Here is a 16382-nt window from a genome sequence, read left to right as displayed (position 1 = left end):
GAAGACCAAGGAAGTCATGGGGTGAAGTAAAGGAGTCTGGGGTTCATTCTGGCCATGGTAAATTTGCAGTATGTAAAATCATTCAGTGATGAATGATAAAACAGGGAAGAAAGTAGGAGCTAGAACAATCTAGTAAGGGCTATTATATATATGGAGGGAGGGTTCAAGTATGAAACTTAAATGAACTAGAATGTAGTTGAGGATAGTTCCTAGAGTCTGGAAAATATGCATAAATGAGAAAAGTGGCTGAAGGCAGCGTGTTGAGCAAAGTCAGTAGTCTCGGGAAGGAAAAGAACACAGTGCAAAGGCTGCTAAGAAACCAAAAAAAGAAACAGCTAATGACATGGTCATTATTGCATGTTGGCAGTTTAGTCATTTGTCTGAGAAATTAGAGAGACAAAAAGACTTTGTAGGTAACATAAGCCCTAATTAGAAGCTCTCTTTTCTTACCTTTGAAGTCAGACTAGAACTTTTGTTGGTGTTTGCAGATGAAATGGGAATGATATGTGAGACATATATATCTGTGAGACAGATATTCGTGTACATTAAGATTTCGATGTTTAGGGGCTGGAGAGATAGCACAGAGTAGGACATTTGCTGTGCACGCTGCCAAACACAGTTGGAACTGGGTTCGATCCCTGGCATCCCATGTGGTCCCCTGAGCCTGCCAGGAGCTATTTCTGAGTGTAGAGCCAGGAGTAATCCCTGAGCGCCACCGGTTGTGGCCCAAAAACAAACCAAAAAACCTCACCAAAAACAAAAAATATATATTTTGATGTTTTAAGGACTTAAAGCCTTAAAGCAGTTTCTAGTCTCGAAATAAGTCTACAGGGGAAAGGTCTAATTATTCAAGTTCATATTTGAAATTTGCCATACTAGATGTATTGCTAGCTGAGCCAGGCTTATCTTCTAAGACATTTTTATAGATAATTATTTTCTTCATTTAGTATTCTGTATTTGAGAAAGCACGTTTGGTTTGCCTTTTTTTTTTTTTTTTAATTTTGTGCCAGACCCAACTTGGGGCTTATGCCTTCCTGGCTCTGCTCAGGGATCACTCCTAGAGGTACTCGGGGGACCATGAGGGATGCTGGGGATCTAACTCAGGTCGGCTTTGTGTTAGGCAATCACCTTACACTGTATTAGCACTCCAATTCTGGAGGCTGCACTTTTTAAAGTGATAGTATTCTAGTTATAAATATTTTGTTTAATTATTTTAAAATAGATGCCTCAAGTTGAAATATTCACTAATGCTTCTGTTATATCAGCTCATTTTTTCTATTTCGATATATGAAGATGTCAGTTAGACCTTTTTTGTTTGTTTGTTTGTTTGTTTGTTTTTTGGGCCACACCCAGTGGTGCTCAGGGGTTTACTCCTGGCTTTGTGCTCAGTAATCAGTCCTGGCTTGGGGGATCATATGGGACGCCGGGGGATTGAACTGCGATCCGTCCTAGGTTAGCGCATGCAAGGTAGACACCCTACCCCTTGCACCACCACTCTGGTCCTGTCAGTTCAGCTCTTGATTTTCTCTTTTCTTATCCCCAGGGGTGACCAGTCCCGGAAGAGAGCTGGGGAAGAGTTGGCATATAGTAAGTAGTGGTGGTTTTTTTAACCATACATCCCTCCACTTGATGTGTCTGTGGTAGCAGGCTGCCTCTGGCACTGACACTGTTGTAAAACTATCCTTGTAATAGTCTCGTAGGCATGTTGTGAGTGAGGTGAGGATTAGGATCCTCTCTCAGATGTGGTAGCTCTGGAGAACAGGAGAGCTGGGGCACTCACTAAAGAGGCGCCCAGTTTCTTTAGTCTCTGCTAGAACACAGCAGTGACCATCCTTGTTGTTGGTAAGTTAGCTCCTTTCACTTTACTTCAGGCCATATGACTTGGAGGGTTGTGTGGTTTTTGTTGTTGTTTGTTTGTTTTAATCTCCTTTGATGTGGAGTTGGGCGAGGGTTAAAATTGGATATTGGCTATTTATGCTTTATCTCGTTTGGACTTTTTTTCAGACAGCTCATCCACATGTGCGAGCTCTCGAGGGTACAGATAGTGAATGGTCCGGTGTGCTTTCCTTTCCAAGAGGCCACCCGGAGCTGAGGAGCGAGCTGCAGACTGCAGGCAGAGGCAGCGGGGCCCTGCTGACACCCGTTCTGCCACACAGCTATTCTGGAAGATCACACAGGACTTCTTCCTTTGGTTTGTCATTTTGAAAAACAAGAAACTAATAAAACAAAAATGGTCAGTTGCTGCTAGATTGGGGGAGGTTTTGAAATGGGACAATCTTGGAGTGAGCGTGTCTACGGAGTTCTGAGGAACAGTTGTCTCCAAAAGTGACCATTTCTGTGTGAAATCCAGCAGCCAAAATTAGCAGCTTCCTCCAAAAACAGAAGAGCAGAAGAATCTTTTCATCCTTTAAAAGCACTTGTTTTGTTCATTTATGAACTTGGCACATTGACATATTGGTTTCACATGTCAAGATTATCTTTTTGCTTTAAAAGGAAGCAGTTCGGTGTAATGCAGTGTTTTTCACCCATAACCAAAAACAAACCCCTTTGAAAGAGTTGGTCTTTGTTTAGCATTAGTCTTGTTGAAAGTAAATACTAAGTTTGCTTTAACTGTAACTCTCCCTCCTCCCCCCAGTTCATGACTTTTTTCTACTCTGTGCCTTGAGCTTTGTGCACTTTGCAAGTCTGTGACCATGTTGTCAAGCTCACAGATGCTTCCTGGGAAACATAATGGCAGGACAGACTCACCTACTAGCAGGCAGTGTGGCATCCGGGCGGGATGCTAATGGGGGTGGAAACAGTCTGTACACTGGTTTGAGTTTCTGCTTCCTGTCGCTTGTCTGTGCTAACGTTGGGGACCAACTCTTCTAGAACATTTCCATTCCCTCTTGTCACTTACCATGATGTCACCAGCTGCTAGTTTAGGGATGGGGAGGGGAATTTTAGCACTAGAGAATTGTACCTGCCGGTGAAAGCTGGCTCCTGTGATGCTCTAGGAAGCAGATACGGTTACTAACCCCTAAATTCAGTTAATACAGTGGTATCCCTGACCTTTTTCATTTTAAATGGTTGAGATAAGTACTCACAAATAAGTCTCTCTAACACATTTTACCTGAGGGTCGGGGGAGAGGAGCAACACTGCTGTTCTCTGGCCCCTCCCCACTATGGCAATGTTACAGTTTCTGTGTTTCTACTTGCACCTGTGATTTGTTTCTTATAAAGAACCTGAAGCAGACTCTAGTTGGTTTTGAAGGACAAAGAAGAATTGCAAGATGTGGCAAGACACCAAGTTTGTTCCCAGTTTTGCTTGATTAAAAGAAGTGGCTGCCAGTTAGTCTTTATTGGGTTTTCTGTCTCTGGGTGATCATTATTACCTGTGCCCAGAGAACTGTCCAGGCCTCTGGCTTTTGCATGTCTATTCTTCCAACTGCTGCAGCCGACAGGTCTTGCCCACTATGGCTGGTGGTGAGTGGAGGATTAGGTGTGTAATACTGGGGAACAAATAAGTCATGCAATAGAAATCTTCTCTGTGTACAATGTCTATTCAGAAACATGAAAGTAATGGTGGTCAAGAGCTGTTTTTGTTTTGTTTTTTTTTTAAGTACATAACGACCCAAGTTGGGTTTGGGGAGGACTTTGAATAGGATTCAGTTTACTGTGAACATCTTCGACTGTATTGATAAACACTCAGTGACTGTAAGAATGTACACAGGCTCTCCCTTGCTGTACATTTTGTTTTGCTACACCAGTAACACCCGAGTCCTAAGGAAGAATTCCTTTTTATCATGAAGTCCTGATTTACCATTCTCCATGGAATGCTCATCACGGGCTTAGAAATAAGCTCTGCAGCTGAAGTCTCTCCTCAGTGGTTTTAATGAGGCTTCTGAAAGGAATACAGTGGAACTTTCTTTCAATGTGGATGACTTTTTCAGTATCTTTAATAATATACCCAAGTGTTTTTTTGGGGAAGAAGTATTCTTTTTCTTTTTGGCCAACAACAGAAACTTTCCCTATAAAAGCATTGTATTATGATGTGAATTGGCATTAAAATCTTTGGATGATTTTACATTATTTAATGAAGAAAGATTTTATATTGTCTTTTATTATATGTGTTAACAAAAAAGTGGGCAGAATCAAGCGTGCAAAAAGCAGTTCCAGTCAGTGGTCTGCAGTGATGGTGGCCCTCCTGGTTCAAGTCGGGGTCCAAGTATGGCCCTACGGAACAACCTTTGGAGAAGCATCGACGCGGTTTTTCCCCTTCTGTGATTTTCACCTGGCCGCTACTCTTTTTTTTTCCTTTCTTCTTCTTCTTCTTCTTCTTCTTCTTTTTTTTTTTTTCTCTCAAGGTACATTATGCTATGGAGAATATCTTTTTTCTTTTTTTTTTTTTTTTTTTTTGGTTTTTGGGCCACACCCGGTGACGCTCAGGGGTTACTCCTGGCTATGCGCTCAGAAGTCGCTCCTGGCTTGGGGGACCATATGGGACGCCAGGGGATCGAACCGAGGTCCGTCTCCTAGGCTAGCGCAGGTAAGGCTTACCTTACCTCCAGCGCCACCGCCCGGCCCCTGGAGAATATCTTTATTTACATAAATTAATGGAAATTAACTTTGCTTGTTTAGTTGGAATTCTTGACCGAAATTCTCAGATGACGGCACAAGCGTAAATGAGATGTGTCCTCCACTTTGTGTGTACCAGAAAGTATTTCCTTCCCTTGTTTAATTGTCTTTTTCTTGCCACTGCAGTGTACGGTTTCCTCACCCTCCGCAAAATGCCAGCGTCTTTGGGGGGCCCAGTCCTTGGAGACATGCAGTTGTTGGTACAGGTTGACTGTCTTGGTTGTCACGGGCTGCCTTGGCTGATCCTGATGGGGTGGGTTGTGGGGCCTGGCCTGAGAGAAGCCAGCAAGAAGGCAGCTCAGTCTTCTGCAAAGAAAGGCCGAGGGTGTAAAGATGCTCATTGTTTGGAGAAATTGGACTTACCTTGTACTGGGCCTTAAAACTTCTGTGCCAGTATCTGCTCTGTCCTGTTGCCCTAGTGTTTCCCCAAACCCTCAGGGACTGAACTGCCGCTTGGGTTTTCTGTGGAGTTAAAAGTAAAGCCTGGTGCTGGGGCCTGGGTAGAGTTAATAAGAACCTCAAACCGAGATGCGTGAGTGTTATTAAAGTTTGTGAAAAATAATTTTTGCTCTCCCCTCGTCTTTGTGGTGTCCGGGGAAAGATCTTGTGAGTGGGTGAGCCTGCAGAGTAGACGCCCTAGTCTGCCAGACTCTCTCAGGTTGCATATTTACATACATGGAAGATTCATCAGAAAGAGTCTGCACCTGTGTCATCATGGAGCCCCAAATGTTCTATTCTGACTGAGCTAGGAATGGGACAGTTCTCATGAGGGGACCAGAAGGGAATCTGTCGTTTCAGTACACGGAACCCCTCGCAGGTGGCCTCCCAGGTTTCTCTCCATCTCTATCTGAGGCTGGCTGTTTTCTTTTTCTAGGCTATTTACAGTTTTTTTTTTTTTTTTTTTTTTTTGTGGTTTTTGGGTCACACCTGGCAGTGCTCAGGGGTTATTCCTGGCTCCAGGCTCAGAAATTGCTCCTGGCAGGCACGGGGGACCATATGGGACGCAGGGATTCAAACCGATGACCTCCTGCATGAAAGGCAAACACCTTACCTCCATGCTATCTCTCCAGCCCGCTATTTACAGTTTCATTGTAAGTAATTTCCTTATCCTTATGTAGGGTGTGTTGCCCTGGAGCAGACATTCAGTTGCTTAATAAGCAGTTATTAAAACAACAATATTTATAAAAATACACTAATATGAAATTTGTTTTTAGATTTTACAGCTAAAACTATCAGCAACCATCATTTTAGGGGGGAATGTTTTGAGTTGAGTGTTTTGGTTTTTTGTTTGTTTGTTTTGGGGCCACACCTGGTGTTCCTCAGGGGTTACTCCTGGCTATGCACTCAGAAATTGTTCCTGGCTTGGGGGACCATATGGGACACCGCAGTCCTTCCTAGGTTAGCACGTGCAAGGCAAATAAATGCCCTACTGCTTGTGCCACTGCTCTGGCCCGAGTTGAGTGGTTTTGTTTGTTTGGAGTTTTTTTTGTTTTTTGTTTTTGTTTGTTTGTTTGTTTTGGTTTTTGGGCCACACCCGGCAGTGCTCAGGGGTTACTCCTGGCTGTCTCCTCAGAAATAGCTCCTAGCAGGCAAGGGGGACCATATGGGACACCAGGATTCAAACCAACTACTTTTGGTCCTGGATCAGCTGCTTGCTAGGCAAATGCTGCTATGCTATCTCTCTGGGCCCTTGTTTTTTTGTTTTTTTTTTTTTTTTTTTTTTTTTTTTTTTTTTTTTGCTTTTTGTTTTGTTTTGTTTTGGTAACTTGATAGAGCTTCTTAGCTCGAGGTATTATGTTTACTTTAATCCAGATCTGTGCCTCTAAAGGAGACTGACTAAGATCAGAATGTGACTGGCACCTGGCACCTCTAGGACCTTTTTGGCTGGAAGTTTTTTTTTATGGGATAAGCTTCACCTTTATCATAAAGTGAACTTGCAGTCCTAGGAGTTTTTAGGACATGGTATCCCTTTCATTACCTTGTTGAAATATGCTCCAGTTTAGGGCCCCTGGTGTGTCTGAGAACACCCCATTTCTTTCCTAAGGAGGATAAATGGTTCCTCTTCCGTGTCTGTCGAACTGAGTCATTGGCACGTTCCTGCGTCCTCTGGCCAAGACCCTGGCTTGAAGCTCTTTCCAGAGGCAAGTGGGCAGTACCAGTACTTCTGCTCTTCTGTTGGGTTCCTTGAAGGGGTGTTTAGAACATGCCTTCAGCGGTATACGGGTACTTGCGCTCTGCACCCTACTGGCTGGAAACCATCTCATTTCTGGTTGGACTGTATTATTCAGAAAGATGGTAATGGTTTACAATTATAGTGTTGGCTCTGGGGTGAATTCTACGGTTTGAAAAAAAAAATATTTTATATTGATTTGCACTTCATTTTGATATTGTGATTGTGTGGCTGCTCCCTTAAATGGGAATGTTTTGTTAAGCTGATGGCAGCTTCCTCGTACCCGTCTACCCTTGGCTGTGCAGTTCGGAGGAGGTATTTACCTTCAGGACCTTGTAGAATGGTACTTGGAAGCAGAAATGCCAAAGGTGGGAGGTCAAGTGCAGACATCTGAGAAAGGCTTTGCTATCCGACACTGCCAGAGTGAGAAGGAAGCACTAAAGGTAAGACAGCCGTGTTGCTTGGTTGTTGGACACATGGGGTGTAGGCTAGGGTGTTTCAGAATCAGCTCCTTCTTAGTTCCAAAGAAAGAGGGTGGATGAGACTTTGCCACCCAGAATTCAAAGCCACTCACTTTGACTCTTTAACTGAATTTTGAGTCAATCCTTCTGTATTAGGGTGAATGCCAACACTAAAACATTGTGGTTCCTGAAATAAATCTTGTACAGATATCCTTGGCCTTGTTCACTGGAATGTTATTCTATTAGAGAACATACGGTTTAGCTTACAGTATAGGTATAATCCCACCTTGGATATAACCATGCTTAGCGCATGTCTGATTCACTGTAGTTAATTAGCCCGCAGTGTGAGTAGTCATTCAGCCCGTCCCCTGTTCCTGTCCTTGGGGAAAAAAGTGTATATTTAACTGGACAGTTACACACTGTGTATGTGTGTTGTATGTGCTAATTTCTTTGGGAGCCATAATACAATGTTGCACAGGGATTACTTCTGGCTCTGCACCCTGACAGTGCTCAGGGACCATATGGGATGCCAGGGATCAAACCCCTGGGTTGGTTGTGTGCAACGCAAATGCCCTCCTCGCTTTCCTGTGGCTCCCGCTCCGTGTAGTAATTGTTTTGGCTTTCATTGTTTTTGTTTTTTGTTTTTGTTTTTTTGTGTCACACCCAGTGGCACTCTGGGGTTACTACTGGCTCTGCACTCAGAAATTGTTTTGGCTTTTTTTGAGGGAGGGCCCACACCTGGTGGCGCTTAAAGGTAACTCCCAGCTCTGCACTCAGAAATCACCCCTGACAGGCTCAGGGGACCATATGGGATACTGGGACTCGAACCCGGGTTCGTCCCGGATCTAACGCGTGCAAAGCAAATGCTCTGCTGCTGTGCTATCTCTCTGGCCCCTCTAGTAATTGTTTTGAACAGTGCTTTATAGATCTTTAATCAGACTTGGGATTATCTTGCTTTTGTTACACCATGCCTTTTAAAAATAACTGATTTCTTGCTATAAAATGAACAGTCGCCCAAGGTTTTAGTAATCTTCCTTGACGATTGTGGTTTGTCTGCTCTCTGGAAGAGTGTCCTTCCAAAGGGGTCTGCAGTGCTCATTTTCATCCTCCTTTGTAGGCTGACTTGTGCTGTGCTGGTGTGGATTCTCTCATTACCACACACAGCTGGATTCACTGGCTCTGCATTTTCTTTTCATTTCAATCACCCAGCAGTTGCCATTTTCAACATTTAAATCTTAGCAAAATTTTTTATTGCATACAAAACTTTTCTACAATAAGCATTTCTTTGTGTTTACATGCATTTGTATTTCTGAAATTATCATATATCAATAACATGCAATAAAGCTTTAAAGCTTGGTATCAGGGAATGAACATGGCACAGAATCTGACAGTCTTTGGGTCAGTGTAACTAGATCAAGATTCTTGAACAGGTTCCTTTGCTAAATCTTAAATTTACTGTATTGTTAATGCTTTTTCCTTCCTCCCTGTTATTAGTGATAGCATCAACATTCGGGAAATGGTTTATTACACCGAAAGAATATAATTATTTTAAGCTATCATACTTTAAAATGTAATAAAGAAAAAATGGCATAACTGCAATGAGAAATATCCATTTGGTGGTGTATCTAAAGCCCTCTTTAATGATCACACAGGAGACAATCATGATTGTTAGGAGCATTAAAAATTTCAAGAATTCTATGGAGATTGTATGTATGTCATGTACATAGTAGTTGCACTCTAATAAGAGAAGGGATGTGTTTTGCTTTTTTACAATCTTAACAATTATCTAAAGCAGGGGTCCTCAAACTTTTTAAACAGGGGCCCAGTTCACTGTCCCTCAGGCCATTGGAGGGTCTGACTATAGTAAAAACAAAACTTATGAACGAATTCTTATGCACACTGCATAGATCTTATTTTGCAATGAAGAAACAAAACAGATACAAATACAATATGTGGCCTGCGGGCCATAGTTTGAGTACCACTGATAAAGTATAAAAGTGATTTATCTCAGGGATGATCTCTTATGTTAGAAAACCAATGACTCGTGGGCCAGAGAGATAGCATGGAGGTAAGGCGTTTGCCTTGCATGCAGAAGGATGGTGGTTCAAATTCTGGCATTCTATATGGTCCCCAGAGTCTGCTGGGGATGATTTCTGAGCATAGAGTCAGGAGTAGCCCCTGAGTGCTGCTGGGTGTGACTCAAAAGCCAAAAAAAGAAAAGAAAAGAAAACCAATGACTAACATTGATGGTTTATTGTCTGATAAAATTGAAAATCTGCAAAAATTAGAAGACTTCAAAATTTGTCAAGGTTGCTGGAACAAAATCAGCATGCAAATGTCAATTTTATGTTTATGCATAGTGATATTTTTAATGTAATTAAATTAATTTACGGTAGTTACCCAAAAAAAAAAATCAAGTACCTAAAATAAAATTACCGAATGTTGGGGCCGGAGAGATAGCATGGAGGTAAGGCGTTTGCCTTTCATGCAGGAGGTCATCAGTTCAAATCCCGGCGCCCCATATGGTCCTCTGTGCCTGCCAGGAGCAATTTCTGAGCGTGGAGCCAGAAATAACCCCTGAGCACTGCCGGGTGCGACCCAAAAACCACAAAAAAAAAAAAAAAAATTACCGAATGTTGTACAAGACTTTAGTTAAGAAAGTAAGAACTTGGGGCCGGAGAGATAACATGGAGGTAAGGTGTTTGCCTTTCATGCAGAAGGTCATTGGTTCCAATCCCGGCATCCCATATGATCCCCCGAGCCTGCCAGGAGTGATTTCTGAGCATAGAGTCAGGAGTAACCCCTGAACGCTGCTGGGTGTGACCCAAAAACCAAAAAAAAAAAAATGGTAAGAACTTTAGGAGCCGAAGCAATAACACAACGGGAGGATGTTTGCCTTGCATGTGTTTAACCCAGGTTTTATCCCCAGCATCCTCCATGGTCCTTTGAGCCTGCCAGGTGTAATTTCTAACTGCAGAGCCAGGAGTAACCCCTGAGCAGCTACAGGTGTGGCCCCAAAACAAAACAAAACAAAAAAACATAAAACGAAAAAACACCAAAAAACAGATTAAGTACTAACTTTAAACAAAAACTTCAGGGATAAAGAGATAGTACAGCAGGTAGAGCATTTTTTGCCTTGCTGTGCCCAACCTGTGTTCAATTCCCGACACCCCATATGATGGTCCCTTTATTATTCCTCTAGGAATGATTCCAGAGCACAGAGCCAGCTGGATGTGGTCAAGAAATTCCCAATAAAAACCCTTTTATTGACCAAAGAAAGTGAAAAGATGTTCAATAAAATGGTTAACAGACAAATGCAATTCCAACACCCTCCATCCCCAAACCCCTCCCCCCAATCCTAGTTGTTAGTTGACAAGCAGAGAATCAAGGAAAGGGTATTTAAGACATGGTCTGTGTGTGTGTGTGTGTGTGTGTAACATATATGGCATGTGATATGTGAGTGGCTCTAGCACCATTACATTACAAAGTTTAGTATAACTAGTCAAAACCATGTATTTGGTATCAAGTTTATGTAAATTGAACTGGAAAGAGTGAAAGGCTCAGGAATGGAGTTAGTTATTCATGTCTTGATTTTTAAAGGCCAGCATTCATTTTGTTTCATGAAGAAGAGTGAATTTAAGAGTGGAACTTCGGTAACTAACAGGAGAAATATGAATTGGACCTCTACTTTGCATTGGGTCCAAAAGGCAATCCCTGGTGGATTAAATATTTGCATAGAAAAGTTTAAAAGTATAAAATTTTTAGAAATATAGAATAGTTTGACTTCCAGGAAGGGGGGGGGGTATTTTGTAAATAAAATTGTGCAGACCATTCATTAAAAGTTAATTTGGGGGTCTGGAGAGATGGCTCAAAAGACTAAAGCACAATTTTTGCATGTGAATGTCCTAGGTCAAGTCCCCAGCACCCCATGGTTCCTTAAGCACTGTAGGGAGAAACCATGGAGCACCATGCTAGGAGTAGCCCCTAAGTACTGGCAGGTATGGCCCCAAACCAAGATAACTTGGCTGCGTGGATAGTACTTGCACTTTCCAAAATTGCCATAGAATTAAAAAGTCAACTGGGACCAGATACAAATAATCCCAATGCACATGTCAGCAGAGCATGTAGGTGTACATCAACCATAAAAATGACTCAGAAGAGTCTGGCAAACAGTACAGCAGACATTTAACAGAAGACGGGTAGCTGTCAGGAATTGTGTTTTGAAATGGCAAAGATGCACCATTTCATATTCTGCGTTGTCTCCACCAAATTGGCAGCAGTGAAGGCGTCAGAAAATTATATACCAGTAATTGGATAGTTGACAGCAGGAACTTTATCTGCTGCTGATGGCGTGTTAATCAGGGCAGTTGAGTACTGGGTAAGGTTAGTAGTCCAGGATTTGTGCTCCTAGAGAAACTTATGTTTGGACCCACAAGAGCGTGCTCACATAGCATTATTAACCGTAATCCTAAAAAGGTGGGAAGAAGAGGGCCTGGGGTCACCCCCCAGCTGGACATCTTAGACTTTTTCCACTCTTCACCCCTTAGCACCCGAGAAACAACATGGGCTGACCCCGTCAGAAGCATCTGTATTTCATGACTTCGCTGACAATTTGTGGAATGTGAGAAACTTTTACTGTTTGACTTTCACTTTTCATTTCCCTGAGCCCAGGAAGGATTATCAACTCACAACATAAGCTGAAGAGTGAATGGAGTATGCAGAGTGGGATTCCAGGGAAGTGCAAGTACATGTGGGCAGGGGGTTCTGGGAGCTGTATTCGGTGCTAGCTTTCCTAGCCATGGAGATGAATCATGCTGATAAAATAGGAGGTAGGAGGGTAAGAATCTTGTCGCTCTGGAGACCTAAAGGTCTAGCAAGAACCATAGGAGAGTGAAGCAGAGAATCTGTTAACATTGATGGATAGTCATTGATCCTTGGGGGTGGTTGAGAAGGATATGCAGGCGCTCTTCAGATCTTTGATCATAAACTTTATTAGTTGTGCCAGAGAGATAGTACAGGGAGGAGGCATTTTCCTTGCAGATAACCAACCCAAGTTAAATCCCTGCCATCCTAAATGGTTCCCTGAGCATTACCAGAAGTAATTCTTGAGTCCTGAGCACCACTGGGTGTGGGGCCCCCCCCCCAAATTAAATATTTGTTGATCTTAGTAAACATGTTGGTTCTTGAGTTACTATGTAAATTCAGGGCAAAAACTAATTCAACTGTAATAGTAATTTTGAATTAAAAAATCCAAATGTTTTTATGAAAATAGGGGAATATTCCTTGAAAAGGTGAAAAGTTGAGGCAAGTAGCAGGAAACAAATGACTTTTTCAAGTGCAATTAAATTTGCTCTGTATTAAAATAGAAATGAAAAGTAGTTTTAAAAACAGACTCAAATACTTATAAGAATATTGAGTATGTAACAGGTGGCTTTTTGAAATAATTCCAAGCATGATGGATTATTCAATAAAAGATGTTAGTAGTATCAGTGGGAAAATAAAAATTGATCCTGTCATACCATGCATCAAAAAGTTTCAGATGAGCTAAAAATGTAAAAGAAGATAAAATGAGACAGTAATATAGTGAATATTTTCTTGGGACTGGAGACATTGACTCTGAGAATACGTTGACATGAGAATACTCATGTCTCAGACATGAGACAGAACCAGTGATGCACCCGGCAGGCAAGCTCTGCCCTTAGTAAAGGGCCCACCACATATTTTTAATTTGTGGATTGTACCTGAAGGAAAGATAAATGAGATAAAGCGCTTTAGCTCATTGTAGTGAAAACTTGCTCTTTCTAAAAATGTTCTAGTGAGATTCATAATTGTAATCCCTTGTTTTTGAAATCACTCATTTTAACAATTTTTAGAAGTCTGGGTTTAGAGATGACTCAAATGGCCGGAGTGAGTGAGAGAGAGGGGGGGAGAGGGAGGGAGGGAGGAAGGGGGGGAAAAAGAGAGAGAGAGAAAGAGAGAGGAGAGAGAGAGAGAGAAAGGAGACTGTGTCTGTGTGTGTTTTGCACGTGGGAGTCCCGGCTTTATTTAATCCTTAGCACCACATGAATAACCACAAGAAGTGCTAGGGATGACCACCACCCCATAAAAATTAATGTCTGGCTCAGATAAGCTTATTTAAAAACGAGGTTTGAACAGCTGTTACTGCTGAAACTGCAGTTCCCAGGGCAGCTTTTTAGAGAACTGTTGTAACTTCTCTCTTCCACCCACTAGTGTTTCTTGAAATCTTCATCTTCCCACAGTCTGCCTTATTCTCAGTCACTGGGAGAGGCTCTTCTCCCTTCTGTCAAGTGGGTTCAAGTCCTGCTGTGGCTCATTTTTCCGTTTCGTTCAAGTTCCATTCTTCTCAGGGCTGGATTTGACCCACAGCAGGTATTACCACCTGTTCTCTAAAGCTGGAAGTGCTGGCCCTGGCCCCTCCCATGCCCATGCCCACCTCACTACCTACTTCCACCCACACCACAGTCCTCTGCCCTTTGTGGGGTTTTTTTTTGGGGGGGGAGGGGGGAAGAGAGGTCATACACGTTGGTGCTCAGGGGTTACTCCTGGCTCTGCACTCAAAAATCTCTTTCCAGGCTCGGGGGACCATCTAGGATGCTAGAATTTGAACCACCATCTGTCCTAGGCTGGCTGTGTGCATGGCAAATGCCCTACTGCTTTGCTATCTGTCCTGCCCATGCTCTTTGTGTTTTGATGAACCAGGAACTTCTGCCCCTCTCCAGGTCTTGCTCTCCTGGCTTAGCCATTTAAGAGGAGAGTTTAGCCCAGCAGCCCCTTGGCTGTGTGGTCCCTGGGGCGGGGGGATAAATTGATAGTTCATTGACCTCATTCCGAAGCCTCGCACCTTCACACGAGCTTCATTCTGCTGCTATCCCCAGAGGCTTGGATTCAGGTCCCTGCCCATTCCCCCACTGAAGGAATGTCTGAGAAGTCCACCATCTTTTTTTGTCCTGACTTCCCTGGACGAAACTGGGACTCATGAAAGCTCCCAATTGCTAACTGGTGGGGGGATTAGCCGGGTGGCCCTAGACTGGGGTGGCCCCATCTCGTACTGTGGACTCTGTCCTAGTGGTGTGGCCGGTTGATATGGATGAGCAGGAGCCTGAAGGAGGTGGAAGGAAGCAGTGTGGTCAGTGGTTGGCATCCTGAGGTAGCGTCCTTTACACGCTAACATAGATGGGCGGGGGGCTTAGCTGACTGAAGTTGGGCCGCCGAGGAGTTTCTGGCCTGAGTGTTCCCTTGACTATGTCCCTTTATGCCATTCCCTCGGGAAATCTGTAGGTGCTGATGAGGTTTTAGCACTTGGGTGCCATCCTACCATGCATGGGGGAATGGGTTGCCTTTCTCTATGTAGAGCCATAACGGCGCTAGGACACCATGGAACAGCTGCTAGAAACACTCAGGAGCAGACACTCAAGGAAGGGGGGAGCAAGTGAGAGAGCCTGAGAGCACAAGGGTCTGAGCCACTGTTTCCATCTACACCTGAGAAAACAGGCGTAGGACACAGCTTGTGGCAAGACTGGAGAAGAATATGCAGGAAGGTCACTCGAGTCCTGTGACCCCATTGGGGACTCTGGCTGTACCTGGGGAGTTGGCTAGACTGAGAGCAAACTCGCAGCTGGAAAGGTTCTAGCCCTGGCTGCAGAGAAGCTGTGGGAAGCGAAACCGGTGTATCCACTAGGGCAAGTGCTCAGTGAGGAGATATACATGACAGTGACTTAAATGTCTTATTGGGGGGAGGTCTCCCAAGCCATGCTCTGGAGCCAGAAGCTCACTGGAGTTCTTGGCCTGTGCTCAGACCCAGGAGTCCTCACTGCTCTTTAGGAAGAGCAAGAGGGGGTTCCATGCTGGTGAGTGGGCTGGCTGAGCTGCCCCCTTACTTCAAGTAACTCCCAGCAGGAAGCGGTGTCCGGTCGTTGGGTGTTATGACAAATGCCATGTGCCCTTTTCACTGGCTGCAAATTGCCTGGACAGTGAAAGCGCTATTCCAATCTGCACAACCCAGTGGGAGCCCATGGGGCCTGCTGACCTGCCAGGGAGGTGGGGGTGGGGTGGGTAGGGAGGCCACACTGGGGCCACTGGGCCCTGTGAACGTGGACGTAGGTCTTTACTGTCTTGACGTTCAGCGCCTTTCAGCCTTCATCACATTTTCTTTGTGAGGTTGGTTCCCAGAAAAGGGGATGAATAGGGGACAGACCGAGGTCTCAGCCACCCTCCAGACCTCATCCCCAACAGCCCCTGCCCATGGCAACCTGGGAGTCACCTGGGTGGGCTATTGGGGACCTGCCGGGGGGCCACCCCTGGATGGATGGGAGTGAAACTGAGCAGTTAGCCTGACACTCTTTCTGGAGACCAGGTGGGCGGGCGTCAGAACCCCAAGATAGCCCAGTGACAGTTCCCTGGATTCCTGGGGCTGGCAGTGGCTGGGCGGTGACAGCGGTGCCCATTAGAACAAGTTGGCATCCTTGTTCTTGAAAGAGCTGTTAGCCGTAAGTGCTGAGCCCCGCTCCTGTTACCCATTGTTCCTGCAGCCTTTCATCGCCTCTCAGGGGTTGAAATTGGATTCCTGCTCCCCCTTAACTCAATCAGCAGCCTCTGAGCAGCCTCCCAGGATTCGATTAGCCCATCTCCATGGTGATCAGAGGCATCTTGGTGCTTCCTTAGGCTGAGCTGCGGATGGGATCCGTGGAGGGGAACAGTCACTTTAAATTACTGAATGTGTCCCCGCAGCGCCGTCTGTCCCCTTCTGCACGGGGCCGCATGGAGCATGGAAGGGGAAGAGAAGCAGCTGCTGGATCTGCCCTCCTGGGTGGGTAAGGGAGGTTCAGGGAAATAGTCTTTGATGCCAAATCTAGCCCAGCAAGAGTTGAACACAGCATGGGTTGTCCCCTAATAGTCCTGGCCACACTGTAGACTCTTCAGATACAGAAAGCTCATGTGAGCTCCGACCAGCTCATGCCCTGGGATGAAACCATCCAAGCAGAAGGAGGCAGAGTCTTAGCTAGACTCAGCCCAAACCCCACTCTGGTTTTGGAGCTCCCAGGCCAGTGAGCCCACAGCTTCCTGACACCCCCTTTGCCCTGCTTGATGTTGTGTCTATCAGACTGCAGAGAGCT

At 44.5% G+C, this 16382-nt stretch overlaps 1 protein-coding gene across 1 annotated transcript in view; it reads left to right on the top strand.

Annotated features, from left to right (window-relative positions):
- Window positions 1-2190, top strand: part of CACUL1 (CDK2 associated cullin domain 1) — an 81592-nt gene extending 79402 nt beyond the window's left edge. Inside the window, exons 8-9 of the mRNA XM_049764506.1 lie at window positions 1544-1587; window positions 2005-2190. Coding sequence (XP_049620463.1) covers window positions 1544-1587; window positions 2005-2045 — 85 coding nt within the window. The 3' untranslated portion in view covers window positions 2046-2190. The remainder of the gene's footprint in view (window positions 1-1543; window positions 1588-2004) is intronic.
- Window positions 2191-16382: the final 14192 nt, after the last annotated feature.

Source organism: Suncus etruscus, chromosome 17 (genome assembly GCF_024139225.1).
Source record: "Suncus etruscus isolate mSunEtr1 chromosome 17, mSunEtr1.pri.cur, whole genome shotgun sequence".
NCBI classification, from domain to species: domain Eukaryota; kingdom Metazoa; phylum Chordata; class Mammalia; order Eulipotyphla; family Soricidae; genus Suncus; species Suncus etruscus.
This window is presented reverse-complemented; position numbering and strand designations above follow the sequence as displayed.